This window comes from Emericellopsis cladophorae, assembly GCF_022114955.1.
Source record: "Emericellopsis cladophorae strain MUM 19.33 chromosome Unknown NODE_10_length_638493_cov_120_236322, whole genome shotgun sequence".
Classification (NCBI taxonomy): domain Eukaryota; kingdom Fungi; phylum Ascomycota; class Sordariomycetes; order Hypocreales; family Bionectriaceae; genus Emericellopsis; species Emericellopsis cladophorae.
Window position 1 is genome coordinate 312,486 of NW_026250935.1, and position 20,415 is coordinate 332,900.

At 56.9% G+C, this 20,415-nt stretch overlaps 7 protein-coding genes across 7 annotated transcripts; 1 reads left to right on the forward strand and 6 right to left on the reverse strand.

Moving 5' to 3' along the window:
• Positions 1–102: 102 nt before the first annotated feature.
• On the reverse strand, positions 103–1,528 carry J7T54_002113 (NADP-specific glutamate dehydrogenase; the record flags this gene model as incomplete). Its single annotated transcript, XM_051504717.1, has 2 exons — positions 103–1,189; positions 1,257–1,528. The coding sequence occupies 2 exons, from the start codon at positions 1,526–1,528 to the stop codon at positions 103–105; spliced, it is 1,359 nt and encodes a 452-aa protein (XP_051363809.1).
• A 1,249-nt stretch (positions 1,529–2,777) lies between these two features.
• J7T54_002114 (DNA polymerase delta catalytic subunit-like protein) lies at positions 2,778–6,199 on the reverse strand (the record flags this gene model as incomplete). The annotated part of the gene is made up of 3 exons (XM_051504719.1): positions 2,778–3,519; positions 3,573–5,389; positions 5,435–6,199. The coding sequence occupies 3 exons, from the start codon at positions 6,197–6,199 to the stop codon at positions 2,778–2,780; spliced, it is 3,324 nt and encodes a 1,107-aa protein (XP_051363810.1).
• Positions 6,200–7,472: 1,273 nt separating this feature from the next.
• J7T54_002115 (rhomboid protein-like protein) lies at positions 7,473–9,098 on the reverse strand (the record flags this gene model as incomplete). The annotated part of the gene is made up of 1 exon (XM_051504720.1): positions 7,473–9,098. One exon carries the CDS (start codon positions 9,096–9,098, stop codon positions 7,473–7,475), a length of 1,626 nt encoding a protein of 541 aa, XP_051363811.1.
• Positions 9,099–10,334: 1,236 nt separating this feature from the next.
• On the reverse strand, positions 10,335–12,459 carry J7T54_002116 (uncharacterized protein; the record flags this gene model as incomplete). Its single annotated transcript, XM_051504721.1, has 2 exons — positions 10,335–12,321; positions 12,383–12,459. The coding sequence occupies 2 exons, from the start codon at positions 12,457–12,459 to the stop codon at positions 10,335–10,337; spliced, it is 2,064 nt and encodes a 687-aa protein (XP_051363812.1).
• A 1,478-nt stretch (positions 12,460–13,937) lies between these two features.
• Positions 13,938–14,528, forward strand: J7T54_002117 (uncharacterized protein; the record flags this gene model as incomplete). The annotated part of the gene is made up of 1 exon (XM_051504722.1): positions 13,938–14,528. The coding sequence occupies one exon, from the start codon at positions 13,938–13,940 to the stop codon at positions 14,526–14,528; it is 591 nt and encodes a 196-aa protein (XP_051363813.1).
• Positions 14,529–14,675: 147 nt separating this feature from the next.
• On the reverse strand, positions 14,676–17,183 carry J7T54_002118 (Transmembrane E3 ubiquitin-protein ligase-like protein; the record flags this gene model as incomplete). The annotated part of the gene is made up of 1 exon (XM_051504723.1): positions 14,676–17,183. One exon carries the CDS (start codon positions 17,181–17,183, stop codon positions 14,676–14,678), a length of 2,508 nt encoding a protein of 835 aa, XP_051363814.1.
• A 957-nt stretch (positions 17,184–18,140) lies between these two features.
• Positions 18,141–19,320, reverse strand: J7T54_002119 (Protein disulfide-isomerase-like protein; the record flags this gene model as incomplete). The annotated part of the gene is made up of 2 exons (XM_051504724.1): positions 18,141–18,754; positions 18,810–19,320. 2 exons carry the CDS (start codon positions 19,318–19,320, stop codon positions 18,141–18,143), a joined length of 1,125 nt encoding a protein of 374 aa, XP_051363815.1.
• Between the last annotated feature and the right edge of the window lie 1,095 nt (positions 19,321–20,415).

The following is a 20,415-nucleotide window of genomic DNA, read 5'->3' on the forward strand; positions in this document are numbered from 1 at the left end:
TTCTATGATAGACCCGCCTCCAATGTTGTGAGATCCCCACGCTCTGTGCCCGAATTCCATGTCTAGAAAGAAACGCAAAAAAAGGGAGGAGGAGGACCGCCCTCAGGCGTACCAGTCGCCTTGGTCGTGCATGGCGCGCACGACCTTGATGAAGCCGGCAATGTTGCTGCCGGCCACGAGGCTGGGCAGCTCGCCCTCGGTGGCCTTGACATACTCCTTGGCGGTGGCGAGGCCGTCGTCAAAGGCCGACTTCATAATCTCCTGCAGCTTGCGGTCGACCTCCTCCTGGGTCCACGAGTAGCGCTGCGAGTTCTGGGCCATCTCGAGACCCGAGACGGCGACGCCGCCGCAGTTGGCCGCCTTGCCGGGCGCGTACCAGACGGCCTGCTGGCCCTTGGCGCGGCGCTCGGCCTCGAAGACGTCAATGGCGTCCTGGGTGCAGCCCATGTTGCTGCCCTCGGCGACGGCGAAGCAGCCGGCCTCGACCAGGGCCTTGGCCTCGTCGCCCGAGACCTCGTTCTGGGTGGCGCTGGGGAGGGCAATGTCGACCTTGCCGACGTGTGTCCAGGGGCGGGCGCCCTCGACATACTTGAAGCTGCCGTTCTGGTCAAAGGCGGTCAGGGACTTGCGCTCGACCTTGAGCTGGGCGATGCCCTCGATCTGGCGGGCGGAGAAGCCGGCGTCGGTGGTGGCGATGAGGGCGCCCTGCGAGTCGGAGAGGGAGACGACGGTGGCGCCGAGCTCGATGCACTTGAGGGCGGCGTACTGGGCGACGTTGCCCGAGCCCGAGAGGGCGACGCGCTTGCCGGCAAAGGTGCCGCGGCCGGCGTGCTCGAGCATGTGGGCGACGTAGTAGACGAGGCCGTAGCCCGTGGCCTCGGGGCGGATCAGCGAGCCGCCCCAGGCGAGGCCCTTGCCGGTCAGGACGCCGTCCCAGCGGTTGCGCGCGTGGCGGTAGGCGCCGAACATGTAGCCAATCTCGCGGCCGGACACGCCAATGTCGCCCGCGGGCACGTCCGTGTCGGCGCCAATGTGCTTGCTCAGCTCGCGCATAAAGGCCTGGCAGAAGCGGCGGATCTCGTTGTCCGACTTGCCCTTGGGGTCAAAGTCGGCACCACCCTTGCCACCACCCATGTTGAGGCCCGTGAGGGCATTCTTGAAGATCTGCTCGAAGCCGAGGAACTTGAGGCTGAAGGGGGAGGGGGGTTGTTAGTGTGGCTCAGGACGCTTGCTCCGCGGGGATCAAGTATACGCACATGGACAGGTTGACCGAGGGGTGGAAGCGCAGGCCACCCTTGTAGGGCCCCAGGGCCGAGTTGAACTGCACGCGGTAGCCCCTGTTGACGCGCAGCTTGCCGGCGTCGTCCTCCCAGACGACGCGGAACTGGATGACGCGCTCGGGGACGGAGGCAACCTCGAGGGCGGTGCGGTACTGGGGGAACTTTTCAAACAAGGTGCTGTCCTCGAGCGTGGACGCGAGCTCCTTGTAGGCCTGCTCGAACTCGGGCTCGCTGGGGTAGTTGGACATGGTGGTTCTTGTCATTTTTGTTTTTTTTTCCTTGCCTGCTCTGTAGCTGTTGGTGGTGACGCGATAAGACAATGGCCTGCTTTCAGTCACAAAGGTCAACAAGAAGAGTGAGAGGTCAAGAAAAGATTCAGACACAATTACCTAGGGCGTGGAAGGAGGAGGCATATCTATAAGTACTCTCATTCGGCTCTTTCATTCCACCCACCAGCCGCGCTCTTATCTCTCGCCTCCAGCAAGGCCCACGACAGACGTGTGCGTTGACATGAAACCTTGCGTCACGGCTGGTGCGTAGCTGAGCGTCCAGTCGCTAGCCTGGTGCGCTCCGATGATCGCTCTCCCCAACGACCAGGCTGAACAGAAGCAATGCAATGGTAATGGTGAGGAAAAAAAAAAAGAGAAGGAAAAAGAGGGTACGGGAGATAGCAGTCCGATAACGTTCTTGTCCGCGCCCCCATTCATCCCGCGCAAACAAAAACTAAGAGACACGACTAAGAGGACGAGGTGTGGTCGATCTACGTTGCACGTGAATGGATGACGTCGCTCCGCCCGTCGGCCCGTTCAGCCAAAGTCTACAAGTGATTTTACTCAATCCTCATCAGGAAGACGCCACTCGCAGCCAGCCAGTCCCTGCATATTACCTCTTGCGAGTTACTACATTTTTAGCTGCGCCGTTCATTGATTGGTCTGCGTGGTATACGTGTATGCATCAAGCACCCCCCGATTGTGCGTGCGGCGCTCCTCCAACTCCAAGCGTGGAGTCGTGGAGCCAAGACAAAAGAAAAGTCCTTTGAGCCAATCTGATCGAAAAAGGCGCACCCGACTCATTCTCTTGCCCTCGAGTCGCACGGTCGAGACCTCGTGCCGGTCCATCATCTTGCTTTATCTGATCTCAGCTTGTCTGTGGGCGGCTTTAGCTTCGGACGTCTCGGTGCTACCGGTGATACTACGTACTCTGCACCGAGCAGCGATATCGGAGCTCGAACAAAAACTCGAAGCGAACAATAATATACTATGTATGGTAGCCAATACCTCACCACGTACGTGTACGCGGAGGGCAGTCAATGACACGCTGTATTCATGTCCCGAGTCCTCGCAAGCCATTTCCGCACATACACCAACTACTCCAAGGGTCCCATTTGCCTAATAGTAGATCCATGCCAAAGCAACATACAAATGTAGTCTGTCCTGCTCCAAAACGCCATACAATGCTGTCTCTCTCACTCAGCCAGACCTCTCTCTCACGCAGACCCTACCACATGGCGGCCTGGTCCGCGTCAAACCTCGTCAGCTCCTTGCCCGCGTCCTCCAGGTCCTTCTTGGCCTTCATCCGCATGTAGAAAATAGGACAGTCCTTGCTGCTGCAGATCACCTCGCAGTGCATGCTGCCCTGGCACCGCTGGCACTGCGTCCACAGCCGCCCGAACCGCACCTCGAGGTCCGACACGCGATCCAGCGTCTTCTTGTACAGCTCGCCCACCCGCGGCGCGCAGTTGCTGCACACCGCCCCCGCGCTCTCCTCCTGGCCCGTCAGCGGCTTCTTGCACCCCATGCACGTCTGCGTCTTCTTGGCAAACTTCATCAGCCCCCCCACCGACGGCGCCGCCACGGAGATGGTCCGCGTGTGCGCCCCCGTCAGCAGCGAGTTGGCCTTGGTCTCCCCCAGGATGGGCTCGAAGATGCGGCCCAGTGGCTTCGCCAGCTGGTTGTCCAGGTAGTACCGCGTGTCAATGGGCACATTGTTCTCCAACACGTAGATGGGGTCTTCCGACTTTTCGTAGTTCTTCGCCCCCGCTGCGCCGCGCACCATCACGTACGCCACGCGATCCCCCAGACCCGGCGCCGAGCCGGCGTCGCGCTTCTTCATCCGCTGCGCCAGCTCCACGTGCGCTTGCTTCGCGGCGTAGTCGTCCTTGGACAGCGCCTTGGTGATGACCAGCTTCGACATGTCCACCTTGTTCTGCAGCAAGTCCGCAATCATGTCCTTGACGTACCTGCGAGGGGTCAGTGACACCGAACATGTATACCACAAAGAGGCAATGCTTACTCCTGCGCGCCTGGGACGTCCCGGTCTATGAGAATCATCCGCAGCACCTTCTCGATGACAGTCTGCACCAGCGTGCAGTTGTCGCGTCGCACCGTCTCGATGCCCTTGGTGTCCATCTTGTCGTGCTTGTCGGGCCTGGTCCAGTACAGCCCGGCATAGCGCTTCTTGTTGATCAGCAGGTACGGAAAGTACACCTTTTCAAACTCGAGCTTGATCGGCTTCACAAACTTGGACGTCACGTAGCCCGACGCCTCCTCGCCCAGCTTCATCGCCTCGGCGAGGTCCCCGGTCCCAAACTTGACCATGACCGAATCCGTGTCGCCGTAGATGACCTGCGCGTCGTGCGCGTACCCATTCGCAATCGTAAACTTCTTCTCCACCTCGTCGCGCGTCATCTCGATCATCTGGCGGCCGAAACTCGTTGTGCTCCGCGCAATCTCGAGACACGGGAGCTTGCCCGTCTGCGACGCGCCCGTCAACCCGTACACACTGTTGGCCGTGACCTTGAGCGCCAGCTGGCGACCGTTCAGCACGGCCTTTTTGAACGGGTCCGTCTCCTGCGCCAGCTCTCGTTTGGCCTGCTTGCGTGCGAGCAGCAGTTCCTCCAGGATCTGCGCGAGCAGCCCCTTTCTTTGCTTGGTGGTCACAAATGTGTCGCCATTGGGCGTGATGATGTAGTCCTCGTCCTTGACGAGATTGAGCTTCTGGATGACCGACTTGTTCACCAGCGTCGTGTAGCAGAGGTTGTGGGCCTGCATGATACTGGGGTACAGCGACGCAAAATCGAGCGTCGCGATCGGCTGGTCGTAGTACCCCCTGACGGGCTCGATGACGGTGCCACCCTCGTACTGTTCGTCACCGCCCTCCGGTTTCAGGTCGGGAATCACCAGCTTCTGGTCGAGGCCACGACGGTAGAGTTGACTGATGAAGCGAATCTGCTGACCGCGGGGCAGGATCATGTTGAAGGGCACACCCGTCACACGGGCCATCTCCGTGTAGTTCTCGAGACAAGAGAGCTTGTCCATGAGTCGCTGCGGCAGATAGGCGTCCTTTAGACAGTACAGCGCGAGACGACGTCGTGACTCGGGCGTCCCGTTGAACAGCTCGGTGATCATGGTGTAGTGGACATCCTCCTTCTGCTCGCCCAGAAAGTGCGAGCAGACAGAGTTCAGCGTGTAACTTCGCAGGTGGTGATCCCTCTGGATGAGCTGCAGCAGGTCGAGCTGCAGCCGACCGTTGGTGTTGGTCGTCTTCGAATCGCGGTTGCCGAGCTGCTTGCTGGAAAAGTTGGTCTCCTTCACCTTGGACACAACGCCGGGGATGCGAGACCAGTGGTCGAACCCGTGCACCTTGAGGTGCTTGGCGCGGTCCAGGAGATACGGAAAGTCAAAGTTGGCAATGTTGTACCCCGTGATCACGTCGGGGTCGACGCGCAGCAGGAACTCTTGCCACGCCTTGAGCATCTTCTCCTCCTTGTCGAATTCGATGACATGCGTCGCCACGATCGAGCTGGTCGTGTCCAGGCAGAACACGTTGCGCACAAACGGCTTCTTCTCTCCGTACTTTGTGACGACGTTGGCAATCTGGATGACAGGGTCCTGGTCTGCTTCCGGGAAGATACCCTTCCGCCCGCAGCACTCAATGTCAAAGGACAGGATCCGCAGCGGCGCCATCTTGACCCATTCCCCCTTTGGCTCGTGTGCGATAAAGTCGCGGTAGTCGACTTCGGCCTCGATCTGGCAGTTGGACTGTCGAATGTGGTCGGGGATGAGCTTGTACTTGCCCGCCGGGGCTTCTGCCCAGGCCATGCCTTGCAACTGTCCTCGTTAGATCAGGCGCGGCGTCAGGGACCAGAAACGTACCTTGGTATCCACCATGAAGCGCAGGACATACTGGATGTTGTCAAACGTCATGATACCGCCGTCGACAGCCTTCCACATGCCCTTCCAGTTCGCGTTGCCGTCCTTGATCAGCATCCGCACCTTGGTGATGTACTTGGGATCCGTCACCGTGATCTTGAGGTACGGATTCGTCACATTGCCTTGGAAGCCGTACATGCTCTCCCGCATGAGCAGCTGCACCGAGTGGATCGCAGGCTGGTGCTGCGCAACCTGCGTCTCGAGGTACGCCTTGAACGCCGGGCAGTCCTGCGGTTGGAAGGACACCGGGGCCGCCACGTAGAGGTAGTGTTTGAAGTCTGTCACATGCAGCATGACCGAGTTGCCCTTTTCCGTGACGCCAAACAGCTTCACCGTCGCTCGGCCCCCGTGCAGCGTACCATCTTCCGTCTCGATGCTCTGGAAGACCAAGGCGTCCCGCGCGGGGACAAAGTCTTCCACCGGCGGCCGGTCCCAGCTCTGGTCCTTGTCCGCGCTGTTCTGCTTCGCGGACGAGATATCCTGGCTGAGCTTTTCGAGCACCTCGGACTCAAAGGCGCTCTTGGGCTGACTAGATCCAGGCATCTTGCTTCGAGGGCCACGTTGCGAACTGGGGATCCGCGCGGTCGCGGGCGAGGAGCCGAAATCGCCAGTCTTGCGCTTCTTCGCGGCTGAGGGCGTCGAGGGAATGTTCTGGCGAGTCTTGGACTCGCCAAGAACTCTTTTCTGGGGGAGGACCGTCGTTGCCATGGCTGCCGTTAAGCAGAGCGAAGCTAAAGAAAGGGGGTTTCTTCACAGTAGATGAACCATGGGTAGCAATTGGAAGAAGGCCGAATGCTTTGTGGTGGAAAGGCGACCGGAGTTGTGAGGGTCCAAACTTGATGGTGCACGGCAAATGGTGGGTGGTATGGTATGGCAAGGCAAGGCAAGACGAAACTGACACGACCTTTGGCTGGGAAACGCGCTTCGCGTGTCGTGACGTGAGGGCGGGTCCCACCACGCGTAAATTGATTCGAGTGCACGTGATCTTGGGTGGTACTCTAGGCGTGATTCGGAGCTGTGAGAAGCATGCATTGACCAGCGTCTTTGGAGGTCATCTTGTTCACTTGCACTGAGGAATCGAGAGTACCATGCATAGAAATGGAGAGTAACATGTGTATTGAGGTACTGTCTACCATCGTATCTGCAATTGCGGTTACGCGCTTGCGCAGTCTGAGTTATGCTCAGTATCGTAGAATGGCAATCACCCTTTCGCAACACATCAAGCCCAACAGCTATACACTACCTATTATAGTAATGGGGAAATACTTTTGACTCATCAGCAGCGGTCCATGCACAAGGCGGAGGAGAACAAAGAGGTGGAAGCCAGAAGCTGTACTCAGAATTACCCAATCTTCGTAAATCAACAGAAGCACCCAATGGGCGGATTCAGTAGTTTTGCGCAAGAAGAAATCATCATTGTAGGCTGTCGACGGCGGAATAGACGTACCAATTGATTGATCACTGGTGAGCGAGATTATAGGAGCGCTTGACGAGTGCTGCGACGACCGCGAAGAGTCCATTGACGCAAGTTTGTGAGGGGGAACATCATGTGTGGGAACAACAGGTCGCCATGAAACAGGGACGACGAACAACAGCGCCAAGTCTGGTACCGTGCGTTGGCTCAAGATCTTGGGCAATCATTCACAGTGCGCACTGTGTACCATACATCAGCATCTTCACAAAGGTTGTGTGGTACATGGCCGTATTCGGATGCTATGCAGTGCTCCTTTTTCTCATTCTCAGGGCATATCCCCTGCTTTACCTGACACCACGGATGCCTTTACCACAATACGGAAAAGTGAGGGTAAAGCCACAAGTCATGCCGCCGCCTCCAAGTTCCGAACGCCGACGCTGTGAGGAAACAAGCCTATTACCAAGTGCCTCTGTCCTTGTATTGACCGAGTGTTGCAGTTTACTTTCTATTGTACAAATGACAGTTTGTCTATTCAATGGTGCCAAGCTCACACCAGTTGTTGACGGGCTAGTCGCTGTTAGCAGGATGATCGCTGAAAAATTGGGACGAGGGACGACTGACAATGCAGCTGAGATACTTGCACCAGTCGCAACTGTGCGCAGATGTGTAAAAGTTGGTGATGAGGAAGATAAAAACCACCACCACCAGGATCAGGGCGCCGACGCGCACCAGCCACCACGCCCACCAAAGGGGCTTGCGGCCCTTGAAGAAGGCCGTGGGGTTCTTGAGGAAGGGCTGGATGCCTGCCTCGGACTCGGTCACCCGGGCGTACGTCGTGTCTTGGCCGATCCGCAGACGCAGGGCGTTGGGCGAGTGAAGGACCGAGATGCCCAGGGCTAGACCCATCAGGAAGCCGCCAATGTGGGAGAAGTTGTCAAGGCCAGGCAGCAGACCCAGGACAAAGGAGATGATCATGTCGGCAAAGATGAACAGGAGATCCTTGACGGGACTCTTGCGGTCGCTCCACGAGTACAGCAGGTCGAGCAGGTTGAGCGCCAGGATGCCAAAGATGGAACCCGAGGCTCCGGTCGAGGCAATCGCGGGCGGCGCAAAGTTGCCGCCCATGACGAAGCCAAAGATGCCAGAGCTCACATAGACAAGGAAGAATCGGATAGACCCGATGACCTGCTCCATCTCCCGTCCCAGGGTCAGCTGCAAGAGCATGTTGAACCCAATGTGGATGATGCCGGCATGCAGGAACATGGGGATGATGAAGCGGTACCACTGGTTCGGGCGTGGATCTTGGTCCTCGTTGCCGTCAAACACGGGATCGGGCACGTCGCCTCCGAAGCCACAGAGGGTCGACAGAGGGCACGTCTCCTCCCAGCTGGTGGCGTTGGGACACAGGAACTTGACCTCGATATCGGAGCCCTGGATCTGGGGCACGATGTGCATGCATGGGGCATAGCGAGCCCCCATGTTGATCATGACCTGCGTCGACGGCCCGATCATGTAGTTGAACTGCGGCTTGATCATAATGGGCGAGCCCGTGAGGATGCCGTTCTGCACAATCTCGCCAATGAACACGGCAATCTGGGCTACGGTGAAGATGTAGACGCACCAGGGGATGCGCTTCTTGTCCGAGGCGATCATGCCCAGCTGGCCCAGCGCGATCTTTTGCTTCCTCTTCTTGCGCCTTCCCGAGCCGTCGGGCGTATCGTACACGTGGTCGTTGAGCATCTCAGGGTCTCCTGGTTTGCCTCCCGCGTGATCTTGGAGCGGAATGTCCTCTGGGTGATTCGGGACACCTCGTCCATGGCCATAGTAGCCCGTGTCTTGCATATAGTAGCCCTGTTGCGACATGTCGCTGTTGCTCGCGGCGGCAGGGTCGTGTCTCGAGTTTATCGGGTAAACATTGTCGTCGAAAACGGTATCGAAAGGCGACGGCCCCGTGCGCGAGGGCTGGTCTGGTGGATACGGTGCGGGCGAAGGAGTCTTGTTGTAGCCGAGCGTGGAAGGCGGCGCGGCGTAGGGGTTCGTGTGGTAGGATGGTGCAGGCGTGCCTGCTTGTGAGTTGGCGTAGCGAGGATCCAGCATGGACACGGGCGAGGGCGACCGTATCGGTGGGAGATGGGACCCTGGCTGCTGCTGAGCGCCAGAGGAGGAGGAGTAGTAGTCTTGGTTGGAGGCCATGACTCTGCACCGCGTCGACTAGAGAATGCCGATGCTGTAGAACAAAGGCGAGGGGGAAATTAAGCCGGCCACTGACACAGCGAATGAATGCGCGTTGCGACTTCAACAGCCCCAGGACGCCTTGAGCGAAAGAGAGGGTCCAGCCTCGGTGGGAAAGGTTACTTGTACGAGGTTGGCTGGCGACTGGAAAAGTCGTATCCTTGTGTTTGTTTGTGTTCGTCCCGCAATTGGATGATGGATGGATCCGACGTGTCAGATGGGCCTTTGCGTGAGCGAGAGTGAGTGCGCCAAGAGGGACTCCGAGGGAGTGAACGGGATGGAATGAGGTAAATCCGAGATGACACGGGCAATTTGGAAAGAATGAGAGGACAAGTCTGTTGACGAGGAGAAGAGCTGAGATGCGAAACAGGGCGAGAGGCCCTCCCACCGGATTACGTATGTCAAGTATGTGGCCTAACGTCAGAAGTGAAGTGATCGCCAGTGGCTTTGGCTTCCCAGCGCCTGCATGCCTACAGTGGCAGTGTTGCCGGACATAAGAAGCCACACTAGACCCCACGTCCAATCGGGGCATTGCTGCTCTATAATTTTGTCGAGACCCCTGTTCTTTTTTTAGGAAACGCTCAGCCCCCATTGTGGTACCAGCTGGCTGCGGTCCAGCACCAGCACATGTGTAGCTGAGACGGCTGAGCTGTCATGGCGCCCAATGTTGATGACTGACACGCCGCAGCTCAGATGCGTGTCGAGCAGCTTGCTGCTGCGCAGCACACGAGATGGAGATGCCTTTGACAGACGGGCGCCTGCTGTTGTGGAGATACGCGGTCCACCACCACAAGGTCATCGCGGTCATGCTGTGTCGCAAGTTGTTCATGCAGTCCGCGTTGGATGATGACGAGTGTATGGCTCACGACTGCGAATGGACCGTGAGAGGCGATGAATTCTGTACTGACTTTACAGTAAAGTACAAGGACATGACTACCTTACCTGAATAGTACTGTACAGAAAGCAAAAGCATCCCCCTCGCCAGAAATGGCAATCACTCCAGGGCCATGGCACGCTTAGCCCCGCGAGCCCCTTTTTATACAAACATCACAATCGACAAAACCGCTAGCGTTACTCAACTATACTTCTACATGTACAATTTAGTATCATATGTCGGCAGCTACTTACTTAGGCAAAGGTGGACTTCCTAGGAAGGATACCGTACGCTATTGGCATCCTGTCCTCATTGAACAATGCTCACCACACTATGTGCAATAGCCTCCTCTTGTCATCCGCCTCTGCCATGCTGTTGCCTGCAGACCTCGTCCCCACCTGCAGGTCAGCGAACTTCGCTCGCAGGTCAAAGTCGATCGACTGGATCGTAAGGCATTTCTCCTCTGATATCGGTCGGTTGCGCGAGGCTGGATAGGCCTCGGGCGGTACGATAGAGCCGCTTTCCACCGCAGACGTTTCAATACTCAGCGGCATCCCCTGCTGCTGCTGCTGCTGCTGCCGCTGCTGGGGCTGGGGCTGCGCCATCTCTGGGTTGTCCGCCTCCTCAAGGTCCATCACCAGCTGGGCGACGCGCGCGGCGAGTTCGCTGTCCCACATGCCCTCCCGTCGGGGACTACTACGCAGCAGCTCGATGGCCTTCCTCCGCAAGATACCCTCGCGGCACTTGGTCGCGACGACGAACAGGGGAGGGACGACGCCCATTTCTGCGCTGAAACTCGGCCTTATGTGATACGCCGTGTAACCCCCTGCCGTAACGTCCGCTGGGTCGTCATATCGCCTGTGCAGACACCGCTGTTGGTAGGCACAGTGTTGTTCCCGTGCCTCCCTCTCATCGTTCGCAATGATCTCTTGCCCAAGGCTCACAATCTGCTGAAACTGGGGCATAAAGACCTCAAAATGGGACTCGTTGCTGTTGAACAGGCACATCATGATGATCTTGATGTTGATCTGCGTCATCTTGAGCGTTGCGATTCCGGACCTTTCTTGCATGGCGAGATGAGGAGAGGATAATCGGGAGTCGAACAATGGCTGGAAGGCGCTGCTCCAGTCGTCAATCTCAGCCTGGAAACCGAGACTGTACTGGCGCCATGAAGCCGGGAAGAGGGGCAAGGGCTGCCGTTTCATCTGGTGCAGTCGCTCTATGAAGCGCAGACCTCGCTCGCAAAGCCAGTCATATGCTAATCGAGCGTCGCGCAGGTTGGTAAGTTGCCTGTCCAGAGGCGGAGCCGATAGAAAGCTTGATGGGCGTTCTGGATAGGGTGCCGAAGAACTCTCCGGAAGAGGCTCCTCGGGGTCCAGGCGGATGACATATGGTTCTTGAAAGTGAAAGGCCAGGTCGTAGGATTTGGCTTGTATAGCGAGTCGGCGAAAAATGGTGACGAGTTCCTCCTCAACACCATAAAATCCCGGATTGTGTTGGCTGGGGCGGTGGAGCTGCAGAGTTGCCAGGAGTCCGAGTCCATTCTGGACCTGGATGATCGCCTGCTTGTGGTCGCCAATGAAGGCGTCGAACGAGCCCAGCAAGACACTAGCCATGAGCCTCGTGCGGTGAGAGCCAGGTGCTTGCCCGTCGAGGAGCATCATGGCGTTGCATGCCTCTGAATACTGCCGTACAGCCACCTGCCAATGGCCCATGACGTTCTCGCCATGTATCGACGAAGACGGCGCCGGGCTGGTCTCGTCTGTGGGTGGTGGTGATTGCCATGATTTCTCGAGTGTCTTGTAGAGTGCCCCGAGTGCTATAGTCGCGTGGCGAATGGCCGGCTCGCTATGGCACTCTTGGAGAACACGCCGGGTCCAGAAGATGGAGTCAAAGTACCCTGACAACTCTGATGCTGTGTGGATTCGGAACAGGTCAAAGTACTGCATCTCAATGCCCTTCAAGGGAATGCTATTGGCCGGCCGGTATACATTGAGTGATGGATTGCCGGCTGGTGATGGCGTGAAACCCGCTGGCGATGTCGAGTTTGCTCCGATGCCTGACTGTGCAGTCTGCTGCCGGCAGTTGGGCCTTCGGGGAGGGAGCCCCCTTTCACGCGCCAGGAATGCTGGTCCCGCGGTGCTCGCCAGTTTAAGTGCTGCGGCTGCAACCGCGGGCTTCGACGCTATACGAAGCTCGGCGTATGGTACGGCATGGCGTGGAGGTGGAGGATAGCCAGTACAGTCCTTGTGGCTGCGAGCACATTGGGTGCATGCCGGACGCTTCTCGTCACACTTGATTCTCCTTTGCCTGTTCGCTCGAATGTGAGCGAAGGTCTCCCAGTACGGTTGGACAAGAATTGTTTCCTTACTTGCAGTTGGCGCAGCCCGTCTTGACCTTTGGCCGGCTCTGGCGTCCACGTTTCTGCTTGGGCGCGTCGTCGCACATTGATGGGATGGTGCTGGCTGATCCTCGACGGCGTCAGTTGAGAGCAGACTCAGCAGCAGAGGCCCGTGGGATAACTACACGCAATACGATTTCATCCTCATGCCAGACCGCCAGAAGATCTGCCTGCCACGGTCTGTTCGTGTGCCATGCAGTCACCGATCCCCTTCTTTTTAGTCTCGCTTGTTGGTGGGTGAAGTCTGCACAAGATCCCTGTCTGCTCGAGGCGAGCGGCTGAAAGTCGCAGTGACATCTGGAATCGAACAAGTGCCTGCGCCTCAGCGCGGTGACCTGCCGGGGAAGGGGTGTTGGTTGATGAGCCGCTTCGGGGCAAAGCCAGCGGGCTGAGGCCACGACGGCGGGCAGTATCGCTTACTGAACATCAACTACAGCTCCAGATCAAGCGACTGGGATGTTGGTCGGTCGTCCTTCGAGGCGGACAACTTGGCGGGCGCTACTTTGATTTTTTCAGGCAGCACTCACCCATAACTTGAACCGCCTAGAGGCAGGTGCCTTGGATATACTGGCCTATCACAGTACGGTGGTCGACTTAGGGATAGAGTACTGGTCCTCGACAAACATACTAGACACCTCGAGTACTCCGTACTGGATTCATTAATATGGTCCGGCCTGGTCTGGAATCAGAATTGACACTCTCGATGGCATCCGAACCCGGGCCCTCTTCATCTGGAGCCGGGCCGCGGCCAAGGTGGATACCGCACTCCGGAGCCCGATGTGTGCATTGCATATCGACGATTGGGAACAGTGGGAAGGATTGGCGGCCGACCCGGACGATACTCATGGTTTTGGACCTTGGTAGAGGCTCCAGCAGTTCGGATATTTCCAAAAGCAGCTCTGCGTGACGGCCACTTCTGAACGCTGGAAGATACCTGGCACTTCTCACGCACGTTGCCAGCTGCTTCTGGTAGCAAGCTCACCCACTTACCCTGCATCTGCCATCTGAACGGATACGTATGCGCTTCGCGTTGCTTGCAGGTCGCTGTAATCCTCCAGAGAGCATCCCTGGCAGTGCTAAGGGCATAACAATAAAGGGATTATTTGCTTTTGCAACAATGGCCTGACTGACGTTCAAAATACGTGAGCCAGCAATCATCGTGGAGTATTGACCACCAAAAGCCACTTACATGTAAATGTGTACTTCGGCGGTGCAACATCTTCTGACACGTGTAAATAAAAAAAACTCGGTATCGAGTTCGCAATGTAAGCAGCTTTAAATTGAAAAACTTGTAGTAATTTCATTGTCGTAGGAGTGTTCGTGCTTTATACATGCAACGCGTCCTGGCACGACGCCTTCGGACCCTGGTAGAAAAAAAGTCCCTTACCAAACCTTGCAGGGTCGATGTCGTCAACTGCATCACGACCACCATCAAAATATCCAGCCCAAACGACGACATCACAAACAACCGCAATCACTACTACTAAGTCGAAAGCATCCCACAATCCAGTAAAAACTCCCCAAAATGCCCGTCGTCGACCATCCGTTGCCTCCCTCCGAGGGCACGGAAAAGTTCCTCAAGAACGCCGCCATCGCAGGCGCCATCATCTGCCCGGCCGCCATGCTCCTCCCACCCCGCAAGGTCGACCTCCGCTTCTTCATCCTCTTCACCGGCTTCTCGCTCTCCACCAACCACCTCGCGAGCGTGTACACGGGCGAGTCCTTTTACGGTCGCTTCCAGCGACGCGCCAACGCCATGACCGACAGCATGTCGGGTCTGCCCAAGGAGGCGAGGGAGACGCAGCGCATCTTGCGGGAACACAAGGAGCAGCTGGCGCGAGAGAAGGGAGAGGCAGCAGCGGCGGCGGCGGCGGCGGCGCAGGAGCATAAGGACGGCGGTATCCGGAAGGTTGTGGAGGATGTGTGGATGGGCGGCGAGGGCAAGGATTGGCAGAAGAAGAGGCTGGAAGAGCATGAGCAGAAGCTGGCAGAGGGCAAGGGTATGACGGGTATTATCATGGACCAGATCGCCGAGGTCTGGAGTGGGAATTGGAGGCCGGACTCGGGCAAGAAGGAGGGCAGCGAGAATGACAACAAGTCCGAGGGGAAGAAATGATGGGGAACGTCCATGTCGCATTGCGTTGTACGAGTTCTGTATCATACGGTGTCTGTATATAAGAGGATGGGTAATGTCATTTTGGGTATCATGACGCGGGCTATGCTATGAACCCGACCATGTGCTATGTTATACAAGGTCGTACAGTTACAGAGGTGGCAGCTCCTCACGACATATCGGGCACTGCAACCTGAACCGCATCCATCCTTCAAGGCATGCGGTGTGGAATATATGCCGGCACGGGGTCACCATGTATAGCCTTCTTGCGAGCGCCCCGGCCACTCCGCTGGCCTCGTTCCCAGACTTGATGACCGGCACTTCCAGGTGTTCCCTGCAGATGGAGCAATCAATCGTCCGGGTGTTGTGGTTCTTCGTTGTCTCCTCACTGTCGGCAAGACCTGGATGGTCATCCATGACCAGGCCAATGGGGAGACCGCCGGCCTCGAGGCTGTCTTCGCGGAGGATTGGGTGGTAGTCCCAGGCATCCGGCGTCCAGCTTACGGGCACGCCAAAGCGAGGGCCGACAATGTCCTGGGCTGCTAGGATCACAATCTGCACCCAGAGCCAGGTGCACATCACCAGGAACGCTCGGGGCTCGGGCGACGCGTAGAGGAAGTTATCCTCCTTAACCCAGAAGTAGGCCAGAGGAAGCAGCCGCAGGACAGACTGCCCCACAACAAACTCCCACTTGAGCGCACGGCGACAATTGCGCATCGTATTGCGGTAGATTTGTGGTACCCATAGCGACAGGTATATGGAGCCCAGTGCATTGAGGAAGCCTGATCGCCACGATGGATTCCACGTGGTGGAGGAGATGATCAGGAAGCTGATGGTCAGGCTGAGTAGGATAAAGCGCCCAACTATACTCTGAAAGGACTGAACAGGAGCGCGCGCCTCTGCACGCGGCTGATTCGTACCGACAAGAGGAACAGCTGCCGCGCCTTCAGCAATCTCAGCATCAATGTCCTGGTCAGAAGGGATAATGACCGGGTCCGGGACAGCGTTGGCGGGGCGGCCAGCCGTCACAGGAGCCGGCAAAAGGGACTCAGCACCGCCCTGTTGAGCCCCAGTAGGCGCCATTGCTGGCTGCGCATCCGCTGTCGCATCGTTCGCTCCAGAGGCGCCATTGACCTGCTGGTTCCTATCTCGACGATCGCGGCCTTCCGGGAGCTGGACATCGTGAATGTTGCCGAGAAAGGCACCTCCCACTGTCATGGATAGGAAGCTGGAGAACATGAGGACCAGAGTAGGCAGAAACGTCGACGCTGCAGATGACACCCATGTAGCAGCCGCTGTGAATGTCATGCCGTCAACGAGCAGCATCATGCCCATAGTCGAGAAGCTCACACGTGCCATTGTTGATGGTGTCGACGACTCGACCCGTTGCCGCCTCAAAAGCCAGACCTGCAGGGAAACGACCAGGGCGAAGACAAGAAGCCACTTTTTGACCTGTTGCAGGTGAATCTCCTTCTTCAACCCCAAAAGATGGTGTGTCTGCCCCGGGGGAAAGTCTGGTGGCCCTTTCGTCTCGAGGAAGACCCCACAGTCGGGTGAGTAGATGACGGCAGACATTTGCATGTCAGGTATTGATCTGAGGGGAGCTCCCACTGGCGTTTCAAGCTCAGACTCGACCGCATGAATCATATTCGCAAGCGCCTCTCTCTCCGACTCGGGCTTCGTCAAGCTCACGCTCTGTCGCGTAGGAGGTTGCAGCTGCCCGTACATGACAAATTCGCAATGAGGATAGGGATACTTTGTGTACATTGAGTTGTCCACGTCGGAGCTCCATGGCTGGTTTGGATCGACGTAAATGTCCCTCTCCTTCGTCTTCAGTGTGCGCGCCAGCGTCTCGTTCAACAGCATCTGGCTCGAACGGAAATAATCCGCTCCGGGTGTCAAGTGCGGTAACCCAAATAGACCTTCGAATTTCTCGCTCGTAGTCGTCAACATGATGACGCCTTTGCGCGGCCAGTGAGCTCCCCAGAGTCGCATCTCCCAGTTATGGTGCGAGCCGTGGGTATCTTCAATCTGCACGTTGGCCTTGATGCTTCTGACGGAGCCCCCGCCCAAAGGTGCCTCGTCCACCGAAAGCTGCTCGTACTCAAGGTCTGTTGCGTTGCCCTCGAGCATGACGACCACTCTGCCTTGCCTGCCTGTCATGTTGCGCGCCCAAGGCGCATCATCCCCAACCCAGTGGATGTCCGGCGTACTGGCGCTCAGATTGTGACTCGCGTAGCTTCGTGGCGCAATGGCTTCCGTATTAAGCCACTCCCCATGCAATGTGCCTGACGCGTTGGTCCAAACCGGCAGCGCTTTGGCGGAATCCCATAGTTGCTCTTCGCCCTCAGCAGAGAAGGCATACCGGCTAAAGTCTACTGATCTCCGACGAAAATGATCAAGACCATCCCAGGAGAAACCGTCCTCTTGCCGAAAGCCCGTCAGGTTCACCCACTTGGCCTGCTCCTTTGTCGGCGCAAAGTCACCCCATCTGGTGTCGCCGAGCACGTGCAGAGCTGTCCAGAACCGTTGTATTCGTTCGCCGGCTAGGTCTGACAGAAGAAACGTCTCAGCGCTTCTTTCGGTATCGGGGAATATCATCCATATCATCAATATGAAGATGAAGAAGCCGGCCGTGTTCTGGGGTTGACGAGACATGATGGCTGGCTGACTCGGTTGCGTCAGCGACGCTGACTATGAATGCGTCATACTATGTTCCGGGACGAAGCGTAGCGCAGGCAGGAGTCGAGCAATTGTCTTATGGATTCGCACGGCACTCGAGGAATAGCGCGAAAGTCGGTTGCACAGTTGATGAACAGGAGTGCGTTGATGTCGAGTCCTAGATTGGGGTCGGCTCCTACAGTCGTCATGTTGGAGAAGACGTATCTCGCTGCCGTGCCTAATCGTGGGGGCGCGTCCCACTTGTTCTCGACGCGGCACATCCAAGCTCAATCAAACAGCTAAGGAGATATATCCCTGGACGACAGTACTATCGAAGTCTCACCCGTATCTGACGGCACACACCAAACATCTTTTGCCTGAACATCAAGTGCATCGAGACACACCATGTCAGACCAGCAGCCCAGTGAGGCGCCCAAACAGGCAAACGTAGGAACATACCACCCTTGAGCCAAGCTTCACTTACACATGCTGACTTGTTGAGAATCACAGGAGCAACAAGAAGAAGTCCGCCCTGATGTGACGGCCGCTGTGGATGAGCTGCTCAACACTCTGTCTACCAAATTCGCCGCAGTTTCCTCTGAGATCTTTGCCAAGAGTTAGTTTACAGCAAGCCGTACATCCTTGTCGTTCATGCCGTTGCTCACACATATTACCCGCAGTGGATGATATGGCCAAACGTATTGACAAACTCGAGACTGAACTGATGGAGAGCAAGGCGAAGGAAGCTCAAGGGAGCCCTTCTAAATCATGATATCGTCCAGAGAACGCAAGGCACGGCATGACAAAGGGTACACATAGTGAATCACGGCCTGCATCAAGTCTTTTTTTGATCAATTTGAATATTGATTTCATTCGCCTTTTCGTATATTCATCCGACCGTCGTGATGTCTTTCATGTCTTTCATGTCTTTCCTTGTATGTAACCTTGAATCCACTACAGCTCATCCTTGATTTCCTCCACCTTCTCCTGGACCTTCTCAGCGAGCTGCGCCATGAACTTACGCAGCACGTTGACCTTGCTCTGAATCTCGTCACGCTTAGCAGGGGCCAGACCACCCTGGGCGAGGATGCCATCGAGGCGAGCTAGCTCCTTGGCAACGTACGTATCGCTCTCGCCTAGCTTGGTGAAAACGCGAACGTAGTACTCGGCGTACTTGTACTGCGCAGTCTCCTTGAGCTTCTCGGCCTCGGCGGTGACCTCAGTGGAGATCTCGGCAATGTTAGAGCCGGTCAGCTTGAGGATCACTGCATCCAGGGCATCGATAGTGCCGGCAGTGACGTTAAGGGAACCGCCGGGAAGACGGTGGGTGCCAGCCTTCTCGTTGACAAAGGTGAGCAAGTCCTCCTCAGAACGGCCGCCTGTGTACTTGATGCCCTCCTTGCTGCCGGGAGCGAAGTATAGGATGGTGGGGTACCCGCTGACACCGTGAGCCTTGGCAGTGGCCTTGCCCGTGGGAGAGTCCGCGTCGACCTTGGCGATCAGAACGCTGGAGTCGCTGGAGAAGTCGGTAGCAACAGTTTCCCAAGTTGGAGCGAGCTTCTTGCAGTCTGACATGCTGTTAGCTAAGAGCTTGGCGAATACGATCACCAGCATATGACTTACGGCCGCACCAGGGTGCAGTGAAGGCCACCATGGCGTGCTTGTCCTGACCAACAGCAGCATCAAAGGTATCGTCGGTCAGCAGGGTGAGGTCGCTGGGCAACTCCTGCTTCTTCTTGGACTTGATACCAGTCTTGTCCTCAATGAAGGCGGTCAAAGATTCAAGATCCCTGCCAGACTTGTATTCCTCGGGCTTATCGCTCTTTCCGTCAAAGTACTTCAGAGTAGGGAATCCCTGGATACCGAATCGCTTGCCCAACTCGCGGTTCGCATCCGCGTCGACCTTGGCGATCTGGATCTTGTCCTTGGCATTCTCGTACGTGACAGCAAGATCTTCCCAGATGGGGGCGAGCTTCTTGCAGTGACCGCACCACGGTGCGAAGAATTCGACAAGCGTGGGCTTGCCGGACTTGAGGACGACGTCGTCAAAGTTCGAAGGGATGAGGTCGATGACCTGTGAGCGGGCGGCTGCTGTGGCAGCGAGAGCGCTGAAGAAGAAGCGCTTCAACAACATTGTAGAGGATGGAGCTGTGTTTAGGAACAGCAGCTGGAAGAGTGGAGGGAAAATGGGATGGGAGAAATGACTGAAATGCTCAAAGTCGCTTTGAAATCAGCAAGCAGCAGCAGTCCCGGTCCGGAGCTTGAGGCGAGTTCTCCGCAGAGCTACAGGCACGTAGGGGTGGCGGGGCGGCTTGGCGGTGAGACCCTTTGGAATGAATTGATCACGGCATGAGAACATTGAAGTACGGCACAACGTTGGAATTCAGCTACCTTATCGATCATCGTTCAGAGTCAAGTATGATAGAGCCGTCAGCAAATAAGGGTCTTTACCAAAAAAAAATCGCACATAAGAAATTAGAGGGCGGGTTAGTGGAATTAAACAATCCCACGTTGAGCCAGCGTCACCGAGACCTCCAAATTGTCAAGTGTGGCTGGCGGATGTCTGTGGCTGAGGAGTGCGTGGCATTGGCGTACCTTACCTTCAGGTAGAGATAGCAGTCACGTGCAGCTGCGCACACTGGTGGGGCGACACACGGGGTTGGCCAACCCTTCAGTCCGGATTGGCTGCACTGCAGACACCACGAAATTCACACAAAATTTCCCGCGCCTGGCCCTTTGCGAATCCCTCCACCCCAACGCCCAACGCTCGACGACGACACTTCCGCCGGTTCTTCACCCCGAACGAACAACACAAACCGCCATCATGTCTCACGAGAGTGTCTGGAACTCGCGCCCGCGCACCTACGGCAAGGGCTCTCGCGCCTGGTACGATTTCCCCCCCTCCCCAATGGTCCGAATCGATGGATGGATGGATGGATGGATTGCGATCTGGGACGATGGTTCTAAATGGGGGCTGACATTTCGATTTCTAGCCGCGTCTGCAAGCACAAGGCCGGTCTCGTCCGCAAGTACGACCTCAACCTGTGCCGTCAGTGCTTCCGCGAGAAGGCCAAGGACATTGGCTTCACCAAGGTACATATATCACGGGGAAACAACGCACCACCAACGAATCGAGTCACTGACCTCATCGTCACTACAGTTCCGCTAAACGACCGAAACGAAATCTGCAGAGGAGGAATACCGGGGGTGGATATTCAACGGCGGGAAA